Source organism: Natrix helvetica, assembly GCF_964273705.1.
Source record: "Natrix helvetica genome assembly, chromosome: 1".
NCBI classification, from domain to species: Eukaryota; Metazoa; Chordata; class Lepidosauria; order Squamata; family Natricidae; genus Natrix; species Natrix helvetica.
In genome coordinates this window covers 149918068-149943765 of record NC_138548.1, presented here as the reverse complement: position 1 = coordinate 149943765, position 25698 = coordinate 149918068, and the positions used below count along the sequence as shown (strand labels likewise).

Sequence of the window (25698 nt, the reverse complement as noted above, 5' to 3'; positions counted from 1 at the left end):
AGATAGTCATGGAACCTTTTAATCCCTGACACTGCAGCCAGAGCCTCCTTGTCGATCTGGCTGTAATTGCGTTCCGCAGAAGTCAGTGTCCGGGAATAAAAGGCTATGGGGGCCTCCGAGCCATTGGGCAGCACATGGCTCAGGACCGCCCCCAAACCCACGGGGGAGGCGTCACAAGCAAGAGTCAAAGGCAGCTTGTCCGAATACTGAACGAGGACTGCCTCTGACGTCAGCAAGTCTTTGACAGCCGCGAACGCATGCGCTTCGCGGCTGCCCCAGCGCCAGGCAGCCGATCGGTCGAGCAACCGATGCAGCGGCTCGGCTAGTGACGCCTTATGCGGCAGGAAAGGCGCATAGAAGTTAAGCAAGCCAAGGAACGCCTGCAGCTCCGTCTTGGAGGCAGGCGTGGGGGTGTTCCTGATGGCTGCAACCTTTGAAGAGGTTGGGTGAATTCCTTGGGCGTCAATCGTGAAGCCCAGGAAATCAACCCGGGGCACAGCAAATGAACATTTGCTGCGCTTTAATTTTAAGCCCGAGCCCCTGAAACGCTCGAGGACCTTCACCAGTACTTCGATGAGGCCCGATCGGCTGCTAGCGGCGATCAGGACGTCATCGAAATACGGAACCACGCCAGGGAGCCCATGGAGCAGCCGCTCCATGAGGCTCTGGAAGATCCCCGGGGCTACGGAAACGCCGAATTGCAAGCGGCGGCAACGGAAAGCTCCACGGTGGGTGACGATGGTCTGCGCAGCCGCCGCCTCGTCATCCACCGGGAGCTGCTGGTAGGCCTGCGCCATATCCAGCTTCGCAAAGATGCAGCCTTGCCCCAAAGAGTGGAGCAAGTGCTGCACTACCGGAACTGGATAGGGGTTCGCTTGGAGGGCAAGGTTGATGGTGGATTTGAAGTCGGCGCAGAGGCGAATGGACCCATCCGCCTTAACTGGGATGACCAAAGGGGTCTCCCACTTGGAGTAATCCACCGGCTCCAAGACTCCCTGCGCGACGAGCTTGTCGAGCTCCGCATCAACCTTTGCCCTCAAAGCGAAAGGCACCCTACGGGCCTTCAGCCTAATGGGGGCAACCTGGGGATCTAGGTTCAAGGAGATGGGCGTGCCCTTATACGCCCCCAGCTGCCCATCAAACACATCAGAAAATCTGGCAAGGACGTCGGCCACGTCGGGAGGCGTGGCCACCACTTGTCTAATCCCGTGCACTGATAGGCCGAGTGCCGGGAACCAGTCAAGGCCCAGGAGGGCCGGTAAAGGCTTTTCTACAACTAGTAGAGGAAGGCACCCTGAATAGTCCCCGTATTCCACCCGCACCAGGTGACAACCCAGGGTAGGAATTTGAGTCCCCTGGTAGTCCCGTAGGGTTGCGTCTGGAGGGGCCAACTGGGTCTTTGAGATGCCTGGACAGAGGCGGGAGAACTCTGTCCACGACAAAAGGGATCGGGATGACCCCGAGTCCACCTCCATGGTGCAGGGGGAGCCCTCTATGAGGAGCGACGCCTTGATGCGCTCCGCACCTGCACCCGTGTGGAAGGCCAACTCTGCGGGGTTGGCGTGGAAGTCTGCGTCCACGGCGTAGCAGCCTCCGCGCGAAGGCTGCTGCTGCTGCTGCTGCTGCTGCTGCTGCTGCTGCTGTCGTCCAGCACGGCCTCCAGGTCGCTGTTTAACGGCGGCTGTGGTCGGGACGTCATCTGCTCGCTGTGACAAGGGAAGCTGCGCTCGGCAGACCTGGGCCAAATGTCCCTTCTTCAGGCAGCGGCGGCAAATTGCGGTTTTAAAGGGGCAACCCGAGCGGTCGTGGTTGCCTCCACAGCCAAGGCAAGCGGGCACAGCTTCCCGGGCTCGCTGTGGAACGCGTCTTCTGGCAGACTGGCCAATGCGCGCCACCGCTCCCTCCTCAGGATAGTCATTAGGCAAGGGAACTAGTTCGTCCACCAGGCAGGTGCGGCCTGGCGGGGGCGGCAGGTTGAACATCTCCGCCATTGACTCGTCGGAGAGTTCAGCCGCCCTTGCCTGCTCGATGGCCCCAGTCAGCGTGATGTCCGCCTGTGACAGGAGCCGCCGGCGAAGGCGCAGATCTTTTACGCCGCTGACGAACTGTTCCGTCAGGTTGCGATCGAGGTCGGCAAACTCGCACCTCATCGCCGCGGTGCGAAGCGCCTGGAGGAACTGGCTCACCGACTCCTCCGGCTTCTGTACACAGCGCCGGAAAGCGTAGTGCCTCGCCACCCAGGATGGAGTGGGGGCGTAGTGGCGCTGAAGACGTTCGGTTAATGTCGCCCAGTCCAGAGAATGGACTGGCTGTGGGGCGGCTAATGAGCGAGCGGCGCTAAACATTGGCGTGCCGCAACAGCTCAAGAAGAAGCTGCACTTCTCGTCGTCTGGAACGTCGCGACGGCCGTTGGCTATGAGGTAGCACTCGAAGCGCTCCATGAATGCCTCCCACGTCTCGCCGTCGCAGCCAAAAGGCACGAAGGTTGGCATTGCCGACATGGTCTCCTCAGGAACGAGCTAGGCCGGCCAGGAACGGTCGCCGGTGCGATTGTGGCAAGATGACACGCTCGGTGGGTTTCGGTGGGTTAGCGGCTGGATCCCATCCTCGTCGCCAGTGTTGAATTCGAACGAAAGGCGAGCGGAGACGTGAGGAGAATCTAACCAACTTTATTGAACAAACTATTCACAGTCAAATACAGGAGAGAATCAATGCAAGGATCGTCTGACAGCTATTTATACGAAGCTGTCAGACGACCCAGCCAATCCCCAAGCCAGAGTTTCCCCGCTCTCAGCCAGGTCGCGTCTTAGCCAATCAGACGCGACCTGGCTGTTGCTAGTGCAGTTGCCGGCTGTCAGGGGAAACTCCCTGACGTCATCTGCCCGGACACAACAATTTCAGTCCAATATTATAATAAGATCTTGATTTAATGGACTATTTGGGTGGGACGGTGCCCATTAATCCTAGATATCTGCTAAATCTGGAAGAGACTGTACATTTGTGTATACATTAGCCCCACCCACTATCAGATTCATGCATAACAAAATGGATTAGGATTCTTTCTTTCAAACTGATGGCATTTGGCTGTAGCTGCAATTTTATTCTATTCATATTACACACACACACAACATCAAATGTACAATCTTGTGAAAAAGCTGGCCTTCATGCCTAAGAAGTGACTAGAACTCCCAGTTTCCTGGTTTCTAGGCCAGCACCTTAAACATGTCACCAAATTGGCTCCAAATATATTTGATAAGCTTTCTAGAGATTTTTTTAAAATGATAAAATGCCCAGAATCCTTAAATATCTATATGTTCAGAAATAACAAATGTATGACGAACATACAGGTGCAAAGTAAAGAGATTTGTTCATATAACATAAAATCCAATTAGAAATAATGGATGAGGAGAGACTTATATATCATGTTCATTTCTATCACTGCACTTAAAAACACAGTGCTTATCTTTATTTAATCTGCTGAATAATAATTACAATTTCCATATATGCAGGAATTCACTTTTAACTCATCATTGTCTCTTTTCACATAATGGAATATATTAAAATATGTCTGACTATAATTCCAATCCAATTGCAAGTATTTCTGGGGATTTTTTGTATGTGAAATCAAATTGTTAACATATGGGTGCTTTCGCACTTCAATTAACCTGCATTAATTCTCTCCATGGGCTATTTTGCCTCAAATAACTGAATTCATTCTGAATTCAGGGATGTAAACTTTAGTACATTGGGGGTTTGCCTTGAGGGGGCCATGCCTTCCTAGTTTGAATTCCCATTCTGAATTGGACTGCAACTGCTGTCATAAGACTACTGCAAGCACCAATTCAACAAAGCACATTGAGTGTGATTGAGATCCTAGCTTTAATTGAAATGCTGTATCCACGACTTCTCCAGATAGCACTAGAAAAAAGGGAAAGACCATTTCTATTGTTAAGAATTTTTATCTGTTACATGAAGGGAATTTTTTTGTACATTTATGACTTGACTTCTGTCCCCCACTGAATTGACAGATGGCTAAAGATATTGACCTGAATTGGAAATAAACAGTTGAAAAATAGGAGTTTATCAAAATTCATCTCGTAATAACTGACAAATTTGGTAAAATTTTCAGCTTTGTTACTATGGATTAGTAATTTTTCTTTTTTTACCTCAGGACCCATTCCCAAAATTTATGCAAAGACCGTTTTTTCCTCTGAGTTTTATATTTATTGATATTTACTATGTGAAAAATTAAAACTGACACATTCACTGTTGCTACTGCTTCTCACAATTGTTTAATGAGATTTTAATACTGTATTATTTTTCAGCATAGGCTGACAAATAACTTGATTTTCCAGACTCCTTGGAGAAGGGGTGTCAAACTGGTGGGCCGCAGGCTGGATGTATCACGCGCAGGCTACGCCCATCCCGACTCCGCAAAGGCAAAAAAGTCACGATACATCTCGTGATGCCATAGTGTTTGACACCACTGCCTTAGAGGGTTTTGAGGAACTCCCCAGGGGTTTTAGAATTATTTTAAGAAATATTGCTATAGATAAACGTTATACTATATTCACTTTTTGATGTAGAAATAGATTAATACTTATATTTTTTATTTATTCTATTTCAGCTTTTATTTTTGTTATTATTAATGCTGTATTTATTGTAGGGTTACATACTTATCTTGATTTGGATTGCCTTTTTTTGCATGCTGCTGTTGAAGAACTTTAAATTGCATCAAAGCCAATGTCTCACCTGTGTCCAACACTGATCAGCATTAAATGTCATGAATAAAGGCAAATACACATATCGCAGGATAATGTTGCAAGCTCGAATCTGGGTCGATCACTGGGACCACAGTTTACTTTTCTGAGTTTTTGGACTCATGCTGGAGCCCATCCTCCAGGAACTGCTCTCTACTGGAATATGTGCTTTGGGCCATTCTGTGAGTTGTATTTATGTGGTGCCTTTATTTATGTAGGACAGACAGGGAGACTGACTGTAGTGTGATTCAACTTTGCAAGGTTTCTATTCTAAATTGCATACTAACAAGAAATGTTCAGATTACCGGATTCTATTGAATTCTGATAAATGTAATATCAAATACTTTTACTGACCAGCCTTTACAGTAGGAAAAGAAAAATAGTTTGGTACAGCAATTAATTATCAGGAGAAACGAAAAAAGAAAACAACAAGACCATAAAACAACATATCTAATTAAAATGTAATGCAAACATAGACAGGCTTGCAAATTTTTAATCTGTTATATATCATTAACTATAGGAGTTATAATTTTAAATGAAATTATTGGTATGACTGGCAGTTACAGTTGAAAAATTTTTAAGCATGTACAAATTGAAAGTCTGGCTTACTCAACTATAATTAGAACTTTTGTTGTTAATAAAATAGAGTAGCTATTTTCTTTGCCATCTATGGAGATACCTACTTGGCACAACCATCCCTCAGGTCATAAACTTTTATATATTTTGCATGGCATGAGAGGTTAAGTGTCCACTTATGGGAATCCTAACCGTTGTCTAACGTCTCCCTAATAAAAATCTAAAATAAAACCAAAACCGCAAGAGATGATTGATCACTTGACCTAGCTAATCTATCAGAGATATTTCTTCTTTCTTATGTTGTCATCGTCCCATGTGGCAGGGGACTGCGCCTAAATGAGTTATATGTTTACGATGCCACATAAGGAGAACTAGAACAGTAAATAACCCAAATTCAAATGGAGTAGAAAACTTTAAACAAAACTAAAATAGGTTGTATTTGCAAGTTACTATTAGCAAGAAAAGATGAATTGCATTAACAACTATGCGGCAATTTGGGAAAGGCAGAATTTCCTTTCTGTCCTTTAAGTAGAGACCCAGTTTGGTGTAGTGGTTAAGGTGCTGGTCTTGAAATTAGAAGACTGGGAGTTCTAGTCTCCTGGGTGACTTTGAGCCAATCACACTGTTTCAGCCCAACTCATCTTACAGGAATGATTATTGTAGGAAAAACAGGTGGAAGAGGAAAGTATTAGGAATGTTTACCACCTTGAGTTAGTTATAAAGTAATACAGATGGGATACAAATCTAATACAACTGGAAATATGCTGAGTAGGCAAAACAAAAACTATGCTGATGTTGTTTACTCCTTATTTGTTTGCAGGACTAAAAGTTTTAATACTATATGTATTCAAAAATGTTTCAGCTTGTAATAGCAGTAATAGTAACAGTAGTAGTAGTAATAGTAGTAATTCTTCATAGATAGGATGTTAAATGTTTGCAAAGGGTAATGGTGCTGAGCTAAACTCCAGTGGGGATAATTGCTTCCTCCTTTTGTCTCCTGTGCCCTCTCCACCAGTCACTCATTTAATTGCTCACCTGCTCATTGCTTTTCAATCTGTTAAGGTATATCACTTTTCCTCTCTACAAGCTGCACAAGGCAGTCTTTATTCAGTGATGTAATTACAGATGGGACAGACTAATCAGCTTGTAAATTTGCCAGAGGCCACGTTCATTTTATAATCTTAGATAAATGGATTGCCTTGGCTCAAAATAAGGGCTTGGCCGATGGCCAATATTTGGGGTTAGGAATTATTGACTAGTGACAATATTGTGTGTGTGTGTGTGGGGGGGAACCAGATTAGGGGAAGGGATTGGGAAGGGGGCAGCAGAGGCAATCATTTATACTATCTCCTCTTCCTCCTTCAATCCAATAGAATGCAATAGAAGCCTGTTGCATCTTGGAGACTGAAACGGCTTTTAGGAGAAACATTTCCCTTGATGTGTGTGTGTGTCTCGGTGGTAGCGAAGCCAAGCGACTTTGAGACAATGTGGTTTTGATTTCCTTAAATTTAGCATTTCAATTTTTTATGTGTATGTGATGGGATATAATTTATTCCTATGAGAAGAATTTGACTTCAAACATTCGTATAGCGTAGCAAATATTTCAAATGCTTCATTATCAGTAGGACATCAAGACTGAGAGACTAATTTTAAGTTCTCTTACAGGGATCTTGTGATATCTAAAATGGACAATAAGCAGCTTCTTCGCCTCTGGTAAATCTTGCACTGGAGACTATATATGATTTAAAGGGCATCATTGACCATATCTATTTATTTTGTTCTCATATTTCTTCTTCTTGAGATGGTTTAAATGAGAGGTTTCTGAAACTATTTTGAAATCTATAAAATCAATTTAACAGATTTAAATGAGTGGATATGAATATACCGTATTTATCGGCGTATAACACGCACAGGCGTATAACACGCACCTTCATTTTAAGAGGGAAATTTCAGGAAAAAAATTTAAATTTCAAATAAAGAACTTTGAAGCAAAATAAGGGTAGCTCAGAACTTTTTTTTTATTAATATTATTACCACTTATAAGGTAAATAATGTAAAAGGACAGTAAAAGCAACTATGAACACTGCTGCTTTCACTGCTACTATCTTCCACCCTCCCTTCCTCCTTCCCTTCCTTCCTGCCTCCCTTCCAGTTCCCTCCTTCCTCTTTCCTCCTGCCTGCCTGCCTTCTTTCCCTCCTGCTTATCTATGCTTCCTTCCTTCCTTGCACCTCCCTCCTTTCTGCCTGCCTGCCTTCTTTCCTCTTTCCCTATCCTCCTATCCTTCCTTTCTCCCTCCCTCCTTCCCTGCCTCCCTTCCAGTTCCATCCTTCCCTCCTTCCTTTTTTTAAATTAACTTTTAGTCGGGAGTCCGGGGAGAGGAGAGACAGCTCATCCATTCTCTCCTCCTCTCACCCACACCCCGCTGTCTAAAGCGCTTCCTTTCGCCCGCCCGAGCTCTTCCGCGGGCGAAAGAAAGTGTTTTAGTCGGGTGTCTGGGAGAGGAGAGACGGCTCATCCATTCTCTCCTCCTCTCGCCCACACCCCGCTGAGTAGCGCTCCGTGATCCTTTTCTGTGCGCCTGGTGTTTAGATAGATAGCCGGATGTTTAAAACGCCAGGCGCACAGAAAAGCAGCTGCTTTTGGGGTGAAGCGCTCCGCGATCCTTTTCTGTGCGCCTGGCGTTTAAAACATCCGGCTATCTATCTAAACGCCAGGCGCACAGAAAAGGATCACGGAGCGCTTCGCCCCAAAAGCAGCTGCTTTTCTGTGCGCCTGGCGTTTAAAACATCCGGCTATCTATCTAAACGCCAGGCGCACAGAAAAGGATCGCGGAGCACTTCGCCCCAACAGCAGCTGCTTTTCTGTGCGCCTGGCGTTTAAAACATCCGGCTATCTATCTAAACGGCTGCTGTTGGGGCGAAGCGCTCCGCGATCCTTTTCTGTGCGCCTGGCGTTTAGATAGATAGCCGGATGTTTTAAACGCCAGGCGCACAGAAAAGCAGCTGCTTTTGGGGCGAAGCGCTCCGTGATCCTTTTCTGTGCACCTGGCGTATATCGCCTGGCGTATATCGGCGTATAACACACATACATCATTTGCCCCCTATTTTTCGGGGGGGAAAGTGCGTGTTATACGCCAATAAATACGGTACATTCTTTTTGTTTACTAACAAATTCTCCACAAAGTGATTTTTGGTTATCAAGCTGAAGCACCTGATTGTGCTGAGGAGATTGTTACTATATCTTTTATTGAAAAGATGGAAACTTCAAATTAAATATCTTCATAATTTGGACAGAATTGCTTGAGGAGTTGCCTGGAGTTTTGGTAGAGGAATGGATGGTCTGGAGATGTTTAAATAGACTATGCACTAGTATGGTTACAACAAAATACCACATGGAAAAATGGGGGATTCTCCCAGAGGAGAATTAAAATTTTTAATCTTTTTAAATTTGGTAATTTCCTCCTTTTTTAGTTCCTGCATTTCTTACACTATGATTGCCAAGATTTATGGGGTACTTACTTTCTATTCCGTTTTCGGACATGGTTGTAGGCTTCCAGACCTTCTGTTAGTGTTTTCAACTTGTCAGGTTCCACCTGAGAGAAAGTATGAACAGCAAATTACATTACCTAGACATTCAATTATTCCAGTTATAATCTCATCTTCAAGAGATCGCAGTAATACCAAAAACTTCACAGATATAATACAAAGAAATACATGAATTTATATTTCAACTTTGTGAAAAGCTAAAGATGGAAACTTCAAGCTAAACCTCTTCATACTTGGATAGAATTGCTTGAGGAGGTGCCTGGAGATTTGGAGGAGGAGTGGATGGTCTGGAGATGTTTAAATAGACTGCTAGTTTTTCGGTGTTATAACTACAGTCTGCAGACTAACCAGATTACCTTGCAAATTTATGACAACAGAATGAATAGAGGGCTTTGGAGAGATAGAGAAGCTGTTAGGCTGTCCCTGAGCCAGCTGCTCCACTGTGAACTCACTCTGATAGACTACACACTAGTTTTTCCATGTTCTTCAAAATAAAAATTACTTTGTTTACTTCAAAATAAAAATTGCACTACCTTTACTAAGCTGATCCATATAATATAATATAATTGTCATTGCACGGGGAAAAAAAAGTAATATCTCTAACTCCTTACCAAATTGTTTATGAGATCTTAAGTATTTCAAGGTGAATATTGAAAACATACACAATGAATAGTAATACACATAGCCCTCGACTTACAATAACAATTGGATTGGAACTTCTGTTGCTAAGGGGTGCAATGTTTAAATAAGTCATCATGTGACTGCACCCGATTTTAGGATCTTTTTGATGTGATCTTTGAGGGAACCATGTGGTCATTAAACAAATCTGGTTTCCTCCATTAATTTTGTTTGATGGAAGCCCCCTTCCAGGTCACAAATAATAACTATATAACTTCAGGGTGCAGCAACTGTTGAAAACACATTGTCGGTTGCCGAGTGCCCGTATTATGATCGCAGGACTGCAATGGTTGTAAATGCAAAGACTGGTCTTAAATAACTTTTTTCAATGCTGCTGTAACTTTGGGCACTAAAAAAATGGTCATAAGTTGAGGACCACCTGTATTTGAAATTCACCCACTCATAAAGTCCAACATTTAATTTCTGCAGCAGAAGAATTCTAGTTCAAACCTAAGCCATACGTATTGTTTATATAACATTATAAGATTAGCAGCATAGGTAGCAACTGCTCCCCAAAAGCAAGTGTTTAAGAAAAAACTCCTAGTTGTGTTCATTGGGGCATAAGATTATTTTATGGAGTATAACCCCAAGCGAGTTTACCTATAACACGTAGTGTGGCAGGGGTATCAAACTCAAGGCCCGAGGGCCAGATCCGGCATGTGGGGTGTTTAGATCTGGCCCGCAGGGCCGCCCTGGAAGCAGCAAAGGATCAGCCTGTAGTGCCTCTGCCAGCGGAAACGGGCTCCTAAGTACAGCCCTACCAAGCTCTGTTTTTGCTGACAGAGGGTTGCAGGAAGCCGTTGCAGCCAAAAAGGGAGCTCGGGGGCCCATTTTCACTGGCAGAGCACTCGGGCACCAAAGCCCTCCACACACAAGTGATTTCAAGCTAGCCACGCCCACCCCAGCCCCCTGAGGTCAAACATCACCCTGATGCGGCCCTCAATGAAATCAAGTTTGACCTAAAGCTTCCTCTCTCAATAATAACACCCATTTGCTTTGGGAAACAACTCTCATAAGGAAAAGTAGAATACAATTTTAGGACAATTGCAACAGACCACTAGCAACATTGCATTTTTCCTTAGTAACAGCTTCCTTTAGATTCTGAGGGGCCAACCAAAGCTTAGCAGTAAGAATAGGCCCTCCATATGATTTTTAAATAACAAGCAATGGAAGTATCTTCTCAGACAATAATCCATTGTCTTAATATTGTTAATTATTAAGACAGTGAATATAAATTTTGTTTTGGCACCACTACTACAGAATACAATTTGGTTCACTGTAATTAAACAACAAAGCTACAAATTGGGTAACACAGAGATTTCAGCTGCATTGAAGTGATAAAAATTATATATTTCAGCAGCAGAGGGTTTTTAGTAAATTCTGTTCCTAACTGAACTTTGTAAATGCTTGAGTTGTTTTCTATAGCTATATGTACAAATGACATTACAATTATTATGTGTAAATAACTTTGTTTTTCAAATAGTATTAAAAAAACTTCATAGTTCATTTCACTAACAAAAAAACATCTAAATTAACATTTCACTTACAATAAACATCTAAATTAACATTTAAAGTCTGAAACAATGCTATTATTACATCCTTTATTACTTTGGTTTGATGACATCCTGTATTACTTTGGTGAAGGTTTTGTTTTTTAACATTTTCATTTAAACAATAGCTTTTTATTCCAATAATTGCTAATGCATACATTTTATGAATGAGTGAACCATTACAACATCAATACTCCCAAGAACTTCATTAAAAGCAACTGCAGAAGTGAAGCACAGAATTTCCATCCTGAATATCTACATCACGTAACTGCCTGCAACTCCATGGTCAACTAATTAATACAGTAGAGTTTGTGAGGCTGCACTGATAACATTTACTTCGTATTCCAGGACCTTCTGAATGATTGTGGACACTGCTCATTACAAAAAGTGTAAATGAAAACCTTTTGCTGGGAAATTCAAAAGTTACTACAGGTGGTCCTTAACTTACAAGGGTTTGTTTAATGACTGTTCAAAAGTATGGTGGCTTGGAGAGGGTGCTTTATTGCATAGTATAGCCTTTCTTATCATTGTACATCATGTATACAATGAAATTGGTCCATAAAGCACTTCTGGCCATAGTAAAATGCTTTGATACACTCTCTCCAGAGGTGGCATTCAGCCAGTTCTGACAGGTTCTGGAGAACCCGTAGCGGAAATTTTGAGTAGTTCAGAGAACCGGCAAATACCACCTCTGGCTGGCTCCGCCCCTATCTATTCGCTGCCTCCCGAGTCCCAGCTGATCCGCTGGATCTTCTTCTGTTGCCCTGCACAGGAGAACGGAGCTGGAAGGCAGGTTGGAAATGGAGATTTTACAGTATCCTTGCCCTTCCACGTCCACCAAGTCACGCCGTACCTACAGAACTGGTAGTAAAAAAAAATTATTCCCACCACTGACTCTGTCCTCCTGCAGTCATGCAACTGTGATCTGGGTGGTTGGCAAACCGTTCATATTTATGACTGGTTACCTCGTGATGATGTGATCACCATTTGCAATCTTCTCTGCCAGCTTCCCCAGAAAATCCATGTATGCGGGTGAGGGGAGGGGAGGGGAGAAGTCTTTTGCTGGACTACAGAAACAAAGCTTGATTCTTTGGGATCCCTGCTTCATTTCTCCAGCCAAGGGCGTGAGTTCCTTCCTATGTATGGTAGGCAGTTCTTTCACTCTACAGTATCTGCTGAATGAGCTGCGTGGTTCTTTTATTTATTTATTAAACTTATACGACACCCCTCTCACTAGCCAAGTGACTGCATGATTTAATGATCAAACTGGGAGAGCCAGTTTGTTGCAGTTGTTCAGTGAAGCGGTCACATGGGTGTCTTAAAAACTGCTTTGTTCATTGACCAAGATTCCGGTCTCAATTGTGGTCATAAACCGAGAACCACCTGTATGCTAGTACAGTGTCTTCCTTTTTCTTAAAGACATTTTCATTTGTTAATCCAAGTATTAGAATGGTCCTACTGAAGTTTAAAAGTAGCTGTAATACTCATAATAAAAAAAGGATATCTATTACTACTTATCTCCTCGGTCTTCTGATACTTTTAGAACATGTTGAGATAATTAATATCCATAGATAAATGCCATGATTCAAGAGCTGGACCACTCTTAAATTAGATAAAAAATTTCCCAAAGGAAGATTACACAGAAAAACCTAATCTGTCTCTATTATCATAGTCTAATTCATCTAAGACAATTCTCCTATTTTAAAAGTAAATTAGGAGTAGAAAAAATAATTTCTTTTCAGATCAATAAATTGAATGTGTCTTACACTTCACCCTCTTAGATGAGGAAAACTAATTGATGAATCTTAGCAATACATTCTACAATGCCTACCATGAGAACCTAGCAGTAACTTTTTCAACTCTCCATTCCCACCAATGTTTTATTACTGGATTATGCACATTTTTACAGATGTTCCAAGGAATCTGTACATAACACATTGGTGACTGTGTTATATTGTTGGTTTTACCAATAGCACTTAAACTTATATACCACTTTGTAATGCTTTATAACCCTCTCTAAGTGGTTTACAGAGTCAAGATATTGCCCCCATCAATCTCAGTCCTCATTTTACCAACCTTGGAAGGATGGAAGGCTTAGTCAATCCTGAGCCAGTAAGGATCGAACTCCAGGCTGTGGGCAGAGTTAGCCTGCAATACTGCATTCTAACCACTGAGCCACTATTGGCTCCTGTACAATATTTAATTAATTTTCTAATATGAACATAGCAATTTACATAAAGGGATATTGGTTGTATTCGGCAGTCATTAACATTGAAAATAAACATTTCAGTCTAAGAGTATAAAGATACCTCTTCGTTGGAAATGTGAAGATCATGAAGGGACATTTGATGATACACAATGGACTTATGAAGTGAAAAAAATGTTGGAGCAAACACATATGACGATGCAGAGAAAAATCAATATTTAGTCGAAACTGGAACTTTTCTTATGAGGATAGCCAACTAGAACCTCTCATGGAATATTGGCTTTATATATGGTAACTGCAGTAAGGCATATATGTATATGTACATATGTATATGTAAAAAATGGAAAAAAACCTATAAATACCTAGAATGGAATAATGAATTGTGAAGATGGTAGGCCTTGCAGAAATGTCTCAACTGAATTTGTTTAACTAAGGAAAGAGCAATAACTAATTTAAATAAAAGACCGGAAATCCTTTATCAAAATGGATTAAAAATGAACTGCTGATTCCCAGATGTATTGATTAAAAATTACTGTATAGGAGACGATTGGAACTATGCTATATAATTTGGGAGGGCAGTAACAATATTAACTATGCTTGTAAGTGCCTCGAAGAAATTGGAAGTTGCTTCTTAATGACTTTAAATTTTCATGGTAGCTTGATAAAGCGATTCAACAAATATCAAAACATTTAGCTTTCTGTTTTATATGCTCTTTTTATCTTACTGATAATTTAGATAATAATTCTATGTAAATTTTTATTTTTTTGATAACTATTCTTTTGTCTTTTTTTCAGGTTACAAATCTACATCTTGGACTTTTTCACACTGTCTATATTCACACACTATCTACAAGCTATAAGTATTTTCTCTCCCTGTACTATTGTTGGTATTTTGTCAATAGATAGAAACCCAAGGGGATGATGATTCCTGGGGCTAAAATAGTTTGAAAGGACATCCCTTTTTCCCAGGAGAGAGAACTTCAGGGTAGGCAAAGAGTGAAGTCTGTAGACTTAGTGAGAGGACATAACAAAGGTCTACCTGGTAGAAGTAGCCAAAGGCTGGATAGCAGAATGAAGTAGAAGAGAGGAGGAGACAGAAATTGAACAGGTACTGGGGAATGAGTGATTGAAGTGCTGTATTTATGGAGCAATTGGCACAGTTATAAGAGCAAAGGAAAGATAGAAATTGTGAAGAGAAGGAAATATGATGGATGGCACTAAGTAGATTGTTACAGAGATGGTGGATGGAAAAAATGGTACCAATCCCTTCTGAGTACATAGGTGGCGGGTTGTTGCTGGCCCTGGCTTCAAATGGCTGCTGCTTAATTCCAGTTCTAACAAGAAGAGAGTGAATCTTCCATGAATAACCAAGACCTGGTTAAGAAAAATAAAGACAGCGCTGTTCTGAGATCTCTTGTGAGATACTACACCAACCTTGACTCTACTGTTGGGGATAGGATAGAGTTACAATTTTCTTTTGGCAGAACTTGATGGTAGTCAAATGAAGTACTTTTCAGTTGATTGGTCAGAAGGCCCTAATGTTGAATTTTGGTACCAGAAATAAGCAAAGGTTGCTGATGGTATCTCTCCTCTCTGTTACTCAGCAGCATTCCTGCCCATGCTTCTTGGTCCCATTACTGGCCTAGTCTCCATTTCCCCCCAGTTTTTGATTCCTGAGCATTTCAGCTTTCAGGCCTTTGGTTGGCTCAAAATTTCATGGCCATTGGGACAACCACAGCTCTGATACATATAAGAGGCCTAATACAGTCTTTACTCTCTAACAATTAGATTGCAATCTGAAGGTGAGGGATATCTCCATCAGACGCTATCATGGACATATTATTTTCTGATCAGTATTAAGTCAACTGGGATCACCAACCTTCATAGAGTTAATTAAGATGTCTTGTGCACTTATATGATATCTAAGCACTTAGTATCCAGTAGATACCAGGTGAATTTTGTTCCAGTGGGATGTTCAATGGGTGCTCTCTTGATCTCAGGAGATGGCAAAAATATTTGGCAGTAATTGCCCACAAGTTGCCTCTCCCACTGTGCAGATCCAAGAGACCTATTTGGTTTTCCTGAGGAGTTCTGGGAGATGAAACATCAAAAGAGGCATGTGGAATGTCATTAAAGGAAGACAAAAAACAAATATGACCAAAGAAGTGTGAGAACACATGTTTGTATCTATGGTGTAACACTAAGGGCAGCAAAATGTCTATATATCTGCACTTAAAAGCAATAGCAATAGCTCTTAGACTTATATAGCACTTCATAGTGCTTAATAGCCCTCTCTAAGCATTTTACAGAGTCAGCACATTGCCTCCAACAATCTGGGTCCTCATTTTATTGACCTTGGAAGGATAGAAGTCTGAGTTAACCTTGAGCTCCATTAGGATCGAACTCCTGGCAGCACTGCATTCTAACCACTGCACCACCACAGTTCCTAATATTATATGTTAAGCATCCTCACCCACTCACTAAATAATAAATAAATAAATCACTAAACATGATTTGGTAAAGTTTTCTTCAGGCTGTGGCAACATTTTTACTAAGGTAGTTGTAAACAAAATTACAAATTTGGCAGGAAATACATACTAACATGGCAGGACCTGTTGAAATCACAAAGGTAATGTTTTCTGAAGTTGCTTGAATGTGTGACTGCTGAGAAATTGCATAAGGTTCTCTGTGTGATGGGCTCTATCCCATGTAGGTTACATCCATATCTGTCTTGGTTCAAGCTGCCATGGAAGGAAGGAGAGGTAGGGAGCAGGGAAGCAGTGAATGACGAATAGAGTGATACTCCCAGTTCTGAAAAAGATAGTTGTGCACCCATTCTTCAAAAGGCCATCCACTATTTTCAAAAACTATTGCTGTCGCAATTATGCCTTGGTAAGGCCACACTTGGAATACTGCATTCAGTTCTGGTCGCCACGATGTAAAAAAGATGTGGAGACTCTAGAAAGAGTGCAGAGAAGAGCAACAAAGATGATTAGGGGACTGGAGACTAAAACATATGAAGAACGGTTGCAGGAACTGGGTATGTTTAGCTTAAGAGAAAGAAGGACTAGGGGAGACATGATAGCATTATTCCAATATCTCAGAGGTTGCCACAAAGAAGAGGGAGTCAAACTATTCTCCAAAGCACCTGAGGGTAGAACAAGAAGCAATGGGTGGAAACTAATCAAGGAGAGAAGCAACTTAGAACTGAGGAGAAATTTCCTGACAGTGAGAACAATTAATCAGTGGAACAGCTTGCCTCCAGAAGTTGTGAATGCCCCAACACTGGAAGTCTTTAAGAAGATGTTGGATAGCTATTTGTCTGAAACGGTATAGGGTTTCCTGCCTAGGCAGGGGGTTGGACTAGAAGACCTCCAAGGTCCCTTCCAACTCTACTATTGTATTGTATTGTATTAATTTCCTCTTTTGGAAAAGATTGTTGAGAAGACAGTGTGACAGCAATTAATGAAGGTCCTACATAAATTAGATTATCTCAATATCTTTCAGTCTAGATTCAGGCCCTGTCATGGAACAGAAATTGTATGGTAGTTCTTATGGATGACTTGCAGCAGGAACAAATCCATCAAGTTGTATGTATATAAGGATGATGAAGATGAAGATTATACCCAGTTTTACATTGTTACACCAACCGGTATAGATGAGGCTGTGGCTGTTGACTCTGTAGACTCTGAGGGAAAAGCCTCTAGATCAATCCCAATAAGATGTATTAGTGCAGAAAGCTTATTGTTTTAAGTGCTCAAGTTTTGGATAGATGCAAGTATCACTGAAGGAACAAGTTTGCAATCAAGGGGACCTCCTAGCTTTGTAACTTCCTTTAGATCAGTAGCTGGAAATCAGGACTATGATAAGTTTCCCAATTTCAGCTGGGGCATCTATTGCAGATCATCAGACTCTATAACAAAAACTCCAGCAATTATCATCTTTCTCTTATATTACTCAATTCACCATACGTGAGGTTATTTTTTGAAAGATGCAATTGGTACAGAATGTGGCAGTCCACATATTAACAACCATAGAATAGAATTTAATAGAATAATCCAATCCAATTTAAAGTGCTGACTATTACCTTTTATGGCTTTGGTCCTCACTACCTTGGAGACTGTCTAATGTAGATTGAATCTACCCATCCCAAACATTTGTGCTGAAAGGGCATGCTACAGATCCCTCCCTATGAAAAGAGAACGGGCATTGCTTGTAAGCAAGACTTCTTGGTCACGGTGCCTCATTCTGAAATAAGCTATCTCTCCAAAGTCAGATTGGCTGCACCTCTATTGACATTTGGAAGAAAGCTAAAACAGAGCTCTTCCAAAGTATCTTCACCATAGAGGATGATTGGAAGCTGTTGCTGCTGTATGGCACTTAGTAGTTTATATATTTATTCATTATTACATTTATATGCTGCCCATCTCATGGATCGAGGAGATTCTGAATGGCTTGGGTTGAGATGATAGTATGTTTTTAATCTGTATGTTATTTTGTTAATCGTGGAAAGCCTAAAATGTCGAATAAATTGAGTTGCATACAAATTTATGTAATCAATAAACACATTTTGCTATTAAGCTCATTAAGTGGTCTATCACTGATGATGCTACCTAGTTGGGTAATGAAGCATCTGCAAGCAAACAACCAAGGTCAGAGAACACCAAGGACTCCATGCTCTATCATGGTTTGTTAAAGATTCTGTGGAAATTTTTAAAGAGACATAATCATAACCTGTTGGCTTTTGTCAGCAAGCTAGAAATCTTAAGGCACTGAATCTATCTATGCCACCATTGGTGTTAGCTATATTAGTTAATTATTAGTGTCAGCTATATTCGTTTTATTAATCTTTATAAGTACAAAAGCAGGAATTGTAAATGCACATTAATTCGTGAAACAAATATTACACAATGCATACTGGCTCAATATATCTTAGTAAAATATATTTTGTGGCTATGGAGTTAAAAGTAACAGGAAAAGTTTTGATGCATCTTTTTTCAAAATTCCATATAATAATGTTATGTGCAGAGGAAGATTTGCACTTGCTTGGCTCATTATTTGTAATGTCATAATATAATTAATATAATGACTTCTAACTAAATGTCAGAATTGTTACAATTTAAATTATTTATAATTACAATTTGGTACTGATCATAAGTGATCAACACATATAGGTAAACTTGGTTTTATTTTTCCCATTCCTGGACAACATGAAATTCAGCTTACCATTTTCTCCTTACAATATTAAAAAAATATATTTACTTAAATCCACCTTCAGCTTATATTTCTGTTGGAAAATTATTGTAGAAGGTATGGTAGAATCTGGGGAAAGAGTTACAAGATGGATCAGCCTAGAATCTCTATGTAGCCATAAGTAAACGAAGACCATCACCCTTGAATTCTGTTGACTGTTATATAATCCCAAGCAGATGCTAATGGCTATTTGAGAAAATTAATATCAGATACGAAAGATCAGCTTCACATGTAAAGGTCCAATTAAACTGATTTATTACTAATCGTGCCTAAGCACAGGAATCTTCTCAACTCACTGTTATCACCTACTTGGGGTTAGATAAGAGTCAATGGAATTCAAGGGAGATTGGACTTAATTTGCTTGCAGCTATGCCTGATTCCTCTTTTAACTCAGTTACCCTTTGATAATATGGGCAGACAATAAATGTTATAAACGAACAAAAAACTCTGCCCACATGTTCTGTCACTCCTTCTTCTACAGTCATTTAGACTATCTGATTTTTTCCCGTTTTTGGAGAAATGGTCGAATGCTTGTTGCCCTGAAAATGTTAATTTTTGATATCGTCTACACTAAAAAGGTTTTTTATTTGAATTTTTTACATTAGTTGGTGAAATAAGTAACGAAACAGAGCAAGATGGTCAGAAATCAAGTATGTTGTATGTATCATGCAAAACCAGCAAATCGTTAGTACAAATTTCTATACAGATATTTCCTTTAAAATAGTTTTTATGCAATCTATTTTAACATTTAATACCTGTTAACCCTGAAGGCTTTAATTAAATTTGCTTAAACAAATGTTTAGGATACTTACATACTGAATAGAATGCTGTCTTTAATAAATATTTAAGAAGTTTATATCACCATCAAATAGATTTATGATATAGGAGATCAACCCTGACTGCTCTTTAGAAGGCCAGATCCTGAAGATGAAACTTAAATATTTTGGCCACGTAATGAGAAACTAGGACTCACTGGAGAAGAGCCTAATGCTGGGAATGAGTGAGGGCAAAAGAAGGAGAGGATGACAGAGAATGAGGTGGCTGGATGGAGTCACCAAAGCAGTAGGCATGAGCTTAAATGGACTCCAGAGGATGGTAGAGAACAGGAAGGCCTCGAGGAACATTGTTCATGGGATTGCGATGGGTCGGATACAACTTCACAACTAACAACAACAAATAGATGAATGGCTTCTAATACCTCTTGTAATTCATAAACATTATGTTTTCCAAATGGTGAGCCAGTTTAGTGTGGTTTCTAATAGACTAGAAACTGGGAGACTGTGAGTTCTAGTCCTCCTTAGACATGAAAGCTACCTGGATGGTTCTGGGGCAATTGAGCTGTCTCTCAAGCCATCATTCTTTCAGGGTTTTTGGCAAAAATAGAAGGCAGGAGCATTATGTATGCTACTTTGATATGTATAAAATAAAGGCTATGATGGTGATGATGAGGATCATCATTACTGCAAATAAACCAGGATCACACATCTCCAAATGTTACAGGAACAGATGGAATTGAAATGGTAATGTGTTTGAAATCTGAATAGTGGTATTAATGTGTGTACATGAGCTGAGCAAGATCTGATATTGTGAAATGGCAAACAATGGAAAATACACCAGCAGTAGAAGAGAGCCTGTGAATTTAAGCTGGACACTGAATAATGAGTGGGGGATAATTTAAACCCTGGTAACATGTAATAAAGCACCTTCTGAAGTCTGGTCTCAACCCTCATTATCATAAGAATCACACTTTCTAATCTGTTTCATTAGACAATCTTGAGGGTTCTCAACTTCTAAAAGTAAAGTCTGCCCCTTGGTAAGAAGCACCAGGTCAGAGTAGGAATTCACAGGGTGTATATGTACAAACATTACAACCAGAGCAGAAATGATTTGCCTTGCAAAGACAGTTTTTGTCCTATTCTCTTTAGTGACCACAGAGCGTGTCTTGATCCAGCTTCAAACTGTTTAAGGGGGAAAACAATGGTATGGCTTTCTTGCTATTAACATTTTCGGAGTCTGCATCAAGAATCTAAAGTAGGGAATACTTTTTATTCTTCTTAGGATAGTTTGACTTATTTTATCTCAGCTTTAAAAGTTCACGGCTCTAGAGGGAGGCAAAATGCTGTTCCCCAAAAGGATGTATATCAGAGTTTGGGAGCAGAGCTGAAAAAAGTGTTATCCCCCTTGTCAGAAAAGCAGGTTTCCGACAGCAGGGGTATTTTCAAAATACCCTGCTGCTATCTGAAACAGACACAGGTTTCCAATAGGTAAGGCAATCCTTTCTGAAAATCCTGTTTTCCTACAAACCTTTGCAACAGTTATATTTATAATAATAAATGGAACAAAATCCTAAATATTTGCTTTAGAAAAAAAAAAGACACCCAGACATTACGGAATATTCAAATTGCATCAAAATAGCATGACCTAATTTGAGTGTACAGAATGGAGCCTCATTTTTTAATTTCAGTAGACTATATGTTAGTCTCCTATTTTACGCATTTTTTAAAAGACAGTGCTGTGCCTAAGCTATTCTTAAGGCTGACAAGTGCTAATACAAAGCAGTAATACCTTTTAAAAATTATAGACAACAGAGAGGGATGCAAATCGAAAAATGCAATCAATACCATTTCCCTCCCACTTTTAAAAAAATGTTACTACAAATCTTGATTATGCCATACCTTTTGTCAATATATAAATATAGCTATACATATGCATAAATGTACCTTCCCATCCTCAGTGCTTTGTTGACATGAGTTGCGAACATCATCTTCTCTCACTAATTTACCAGGCCAAGACGACAGTCCTTTAATTTGGCTCCAGACCAAGTCCCCAACGTTAAACGTCCTTGGTCTGTAATGTATCAACTCGTTTGAAGATGGGGAATCGGGATTCCTTAGGTCATCTTCGCTACTGATGCTTTTAGCATCTGAAGGACTAGGCACACACCCATTAATGCTTTTGGCATTAAAGTCTCCATTGTAATGGATGTAGTCTTTAATCAGGGAACTTTCAAAACTATTGGAGGAACTTGGAGACTGTTCATCCACGCCTAGGTCTTGCTTAGAAGGATTCAGCAGCTCTCCAAACCCTCTGCTCTGTTGAGGCCGGTTTCCATTTATGTGCGCACATCGTTCCACAGTGTTCTCGAGTCTCTCTTTAAAACTCATCATAGTTCTTTTGTAATTGCTATACCTGAAGTTCTCCTCCACCATCTTATCGCTGTGACAATTTCGTTGGGGTAATAATACTGGGTGTTGCTTGCCTTGGACTAATGGCAATGTGGAAATATTGTTGGATCTTTCGTGGCAAGGGCTACTGAGGATATGGGACGAATGATCTAAAACCTCCTCGCATTTCCATCGGTTCATCTCCCCTCCAGGGCTCTGCTCCCCTTCCCACTGTTTTTTTGGTGGGTTGCAACCTGTTGGTTTATAATATTCCAAACTATCCCCATCACTGGAATTTTTAAGGTGTTCCGAATTCTTCAATAATCGTGTCCCCCTTGCAATGTTCCTTGCTCTATCTTCATGGTCAGAAATGCCAATATTCCGTCCGTGTATTACTGCATTGACAGCACTGGAAAGATTTAAGGGATCACCAATTGAGGCTGTAAAGGCACTCATGGCACTCAGAGCTGGAATAGGGCTCATTTGGGTGGTACTGTTAACCGCCGTGGTGATGACTACTTGCATCCCCTTGCCTGCAGCATCTACCACTGCTTTGTAGATGGCATCAACTGAACCATCACTCTGGGCAGCTAAACTGATGTCCTTTGCCTGTTGTCCTACAGATGGTTCTGTCCTTTGTTGTAAATTGCATACAGTATCTTGAAAAGGAGGAATTGCTGCACTGGAACTTTCAGGAACTGGTGGCATCCCTATTTGAGAGATAATTCTCTTGTTCAGAAAAGCGGTCTCTTCCTGCATTCTCACCTTTAAAAACAATAAGGAAAATAAAATTAGAGGCCGCCTTAAGACAAGGAGAGTTGCTAATAGTTAAAAACAAGGGCTAAAGCAATCCTGGGGTACTCATGCCTTTCTCAAGTACGTATCTACGAAGGAAGAATACAATTAAAAGTAACATTAGCTTAGTGTGATTTATAATATTTACTAAAGTTTTCTTGCACTGTACAACTCATATTGCAGGATATGTCTCCCAACTAAACAAGCGTGATCCATCATTGGAGTTTTAAATTTGAATCTCAGTTAAATATCATTTTCTTGTTGCTTTCATTTGATATATGTCCTTCCTTTTATCCCTTGGTTGATAAGCTCAAAGAAATTTGGAATGTTCTTTTTCCTCTGAGAAAAATATACTTCTTGGGTTGGATGATATACTTTGAAAAGTGTATACTTGGATCATGGGAAAACATTCATTTCAGAAATAAATCCATTTTGTATACATTTAATTCTCAAGGCTGTGTAGTATAGTACTTCAGGAACAAATCAAAGCAGGCCTGTTGAGGAAAACAGGAGCAGAAGCACAGCACTTCTCTGCAACTCTTTAAAGCAACTATGTCTTCCTAAAATTACAAAAAAAGATTCTTGTACTTCTACAGCTACCCTGTAATCCCAGGGAGTGATGCTTTGTATATGCGGGGATTTCCCTCCGATTCCTTAATAACTCGTGTTCATAGCCTCCATATTTTATTACAATTTACAGTTGTGAACTCATCTTTATTTACATTTATTTATGAAGGTTCTATTATTACACTTGACAACAAAGATTTTGCTTCCTGAATCCTTTTGGGTGTATCTTATAGATTTTTGGCTGTTAATCACAAAAATAATCTGTAATTTAATCTATCACATACTGTTTAAATAAAACTTCTGTTGTTACACAATGGCAATGTTCAGTACCTGTTGGTTATACTGAACTCGTGAAAAAACCCAGAACCAAAACCACGGAATTGGTTGTCGACGTCCATCCAGTACACCAAGTGGAACACAAATATTTGTATTTTTATAGTATTTTATCTGCATTGTTTGTAGGTATAGTTGTATAGTTTTACCCTTTTAATATTGTAAGCTGCCTAGAATTACCCTGTGATAAGAAGAGTGGGCAACAAATTTAATAAACAAATAACACTGGCAATCTAAAAGTAGTGGTTCTGCTGCTTGGAATGCATCTTGGATATATACCAGGTGTTGTTGCTACATATGCAAATGGAACAGCTGTGTAAGAAAGTTGCATTACATGAAAAAGAAATGGCCAATCGGAAGGAATTCGATTCCCCGGCAGAAAAACATGGTATATGAATCACTTGTTGACCTGACAAAGATATTGTTGTCTCTGCTTCACAAAAAAAAAAAAAACTCTGACCAATGAAAAGTGTTGTGAAAGCAATGAACAAGGAAGGTGGAGGTTTTCAATGAGGCTGATGTTTCCAATAATGACTGATGCCAAGATTAAAAATGTATTTTAGTTGCTCCACAGATCAGATACATTATCAATGACAAAAAGTTTGAGGGCCTGTTAGTGGGGCCAGAGAAAAAAATATTGAAAATCGTCTGAAAAGCATTGAAGGATGTTGTTGAACTTTTTTTTTTGGCAACCACTGGGCACTAAGCTCCATTCAGCTGGTCGATAAACTTCTTATGGCACACAGGACCATGAAGTGCAATGTGCCACTGAAGATTCATTTTCTGCATTCATACTTGGACTTCTTTCCTGAAAAACTAGATGCAGTCAGTGATGAATATGGTGAAAGGTTTCACCCAGGACATTGCCATAATGGAAAAAATGGTATCAGGGCAATTGGATTTCCACAATGCTGGTTGGGTACTACAATAAGATGCATCGGACACTGCATACAAACAAAAATAATCAGCAAAACTCTTCTTTGACCCCGCTGAACTCATGCAGTGTGTCAGAAACATTATGTGATTAAATACATTATACTTATTAAAAGTTAATGTAATATTTCTACAGTCATTCTGAAATTATAGTTGTGTTCAGCTTGTCTATCATAATCACCAGAACTTTTTCAGGAAGCAAAAAAATTTGGGGGGAAAAGGCTGTCGAGTATTATTAATAACAACTGCATTATCTCAGTTATGGTTTACATTTTTTCTTCAGTGATATAAAAATATGTGGCCTCAAACAAAAGTTTGAGAATTACTTCTTTTCAACCCAAAGCTTTCTTTTGAATATTTTAGCATTTGTTTGTCAGCTGAACTTGTGTGTCAGCTGAACCTCTGTGTGTGTGTGTGCGTGTATGTATTTTTGTGTGCTTGTGTATGGAGAGAGGAGAGAGGGAGGGAGTGAGGAAGAGGGAGGGCGGGCGGGAGGGAGGGAGGGAGAGAGAGAACAACAGAATAAGATTGGAGCTTTTTTCTGCTGTCAAGCATCTATTTATGTATTCATTGATATTATTTATAAATTGCCTTTTACTGTTTTTATCAAAAAAGAGAGTTAAAAAAAGAAAACTGAACAAGCTAAATAAAAGTAGATTGCAGTGCCCAGTTTGAAAAGATCTTATGTTATTTAATAATATAAATTTTGGGACCATGGTTTTTGAGACTAGTCACAAGTTTCCACTAGGGGTGGGTTCCTGCCAGTTCTAACCTCTTCCACAGAAGAGGTTTCACAAATCTACAGTGCCATTTAGAACCAGTAACAGCTCCCTCCTGCCGCCTGTTGGCACATCATCAAGATGAAGAGCGAGAGGAGGAATTCTGGGAGTTAAAGTCCACAAGTCTTAAAGCTGTCAATTTTGAACACCCCTGGGGGGGGGTTTCTAAAGGGTTAGGGGTGCAAGGGTCTTGTAACTTGGCAGCTTTAAGACTTGCACACTTCAATGGCAGAGTTCCTGAGCCAACATGACTGGAGAGGAATTCTGGGAGTTGAAGTCCACAAGTCTTAAAGCTGTCAAGTTTGAACACCCCTGGTTTTTTTTTTCCTAAAGTGTTAGGAGTGCAAGGGTCTTGACAGCTTTAAGATTTGAGTGCTTCAAATGCCAGAGTTTCTGAGCCAACATTTTGGTTGCTAAGCAAGAGGGTTGTTAAGTGAGTTTCACCACATTTTACAAGTTGGCCACACCCACCATCACATGGCTGCCAAGCCACTCCCACCTGGTCACATATTTGGAAGCCACTCCCACCCAATCACATGGCCAGCAAGCTACTCCCAC

The 25698-nt window shown here is 40.5% G+C and overlaps 1 protein-coding gene across 2 annotated transcripts in view; it reads right to left on the bottom strand.

Moving 5' to 3' along the window:
- Positions 1–25698, bottom strand: part of MBD5 (methyl-CpG binding domain protein 5) — a 162877-nt gene that overhangs the window by 5263 nt on the left and 131916 nt on the right. For both annotated transcript variants that reach the window (XM_081962923.1, XM_081962924.1), the window contains exons 9-10: positions 21290–22498; positions 8856–8929 (exon numbers count right to left, since the gene is read on the bottom strand). In XM_081962923.1, coding sequence (XP_081819049.1) covers positions 8856–8929; positions 21290–22498 — 1283 coding nt within the window. The remainder of the gene's footprint in view (positions 1–8855; positions 8930–21289; positions 22499–25698) is intronic.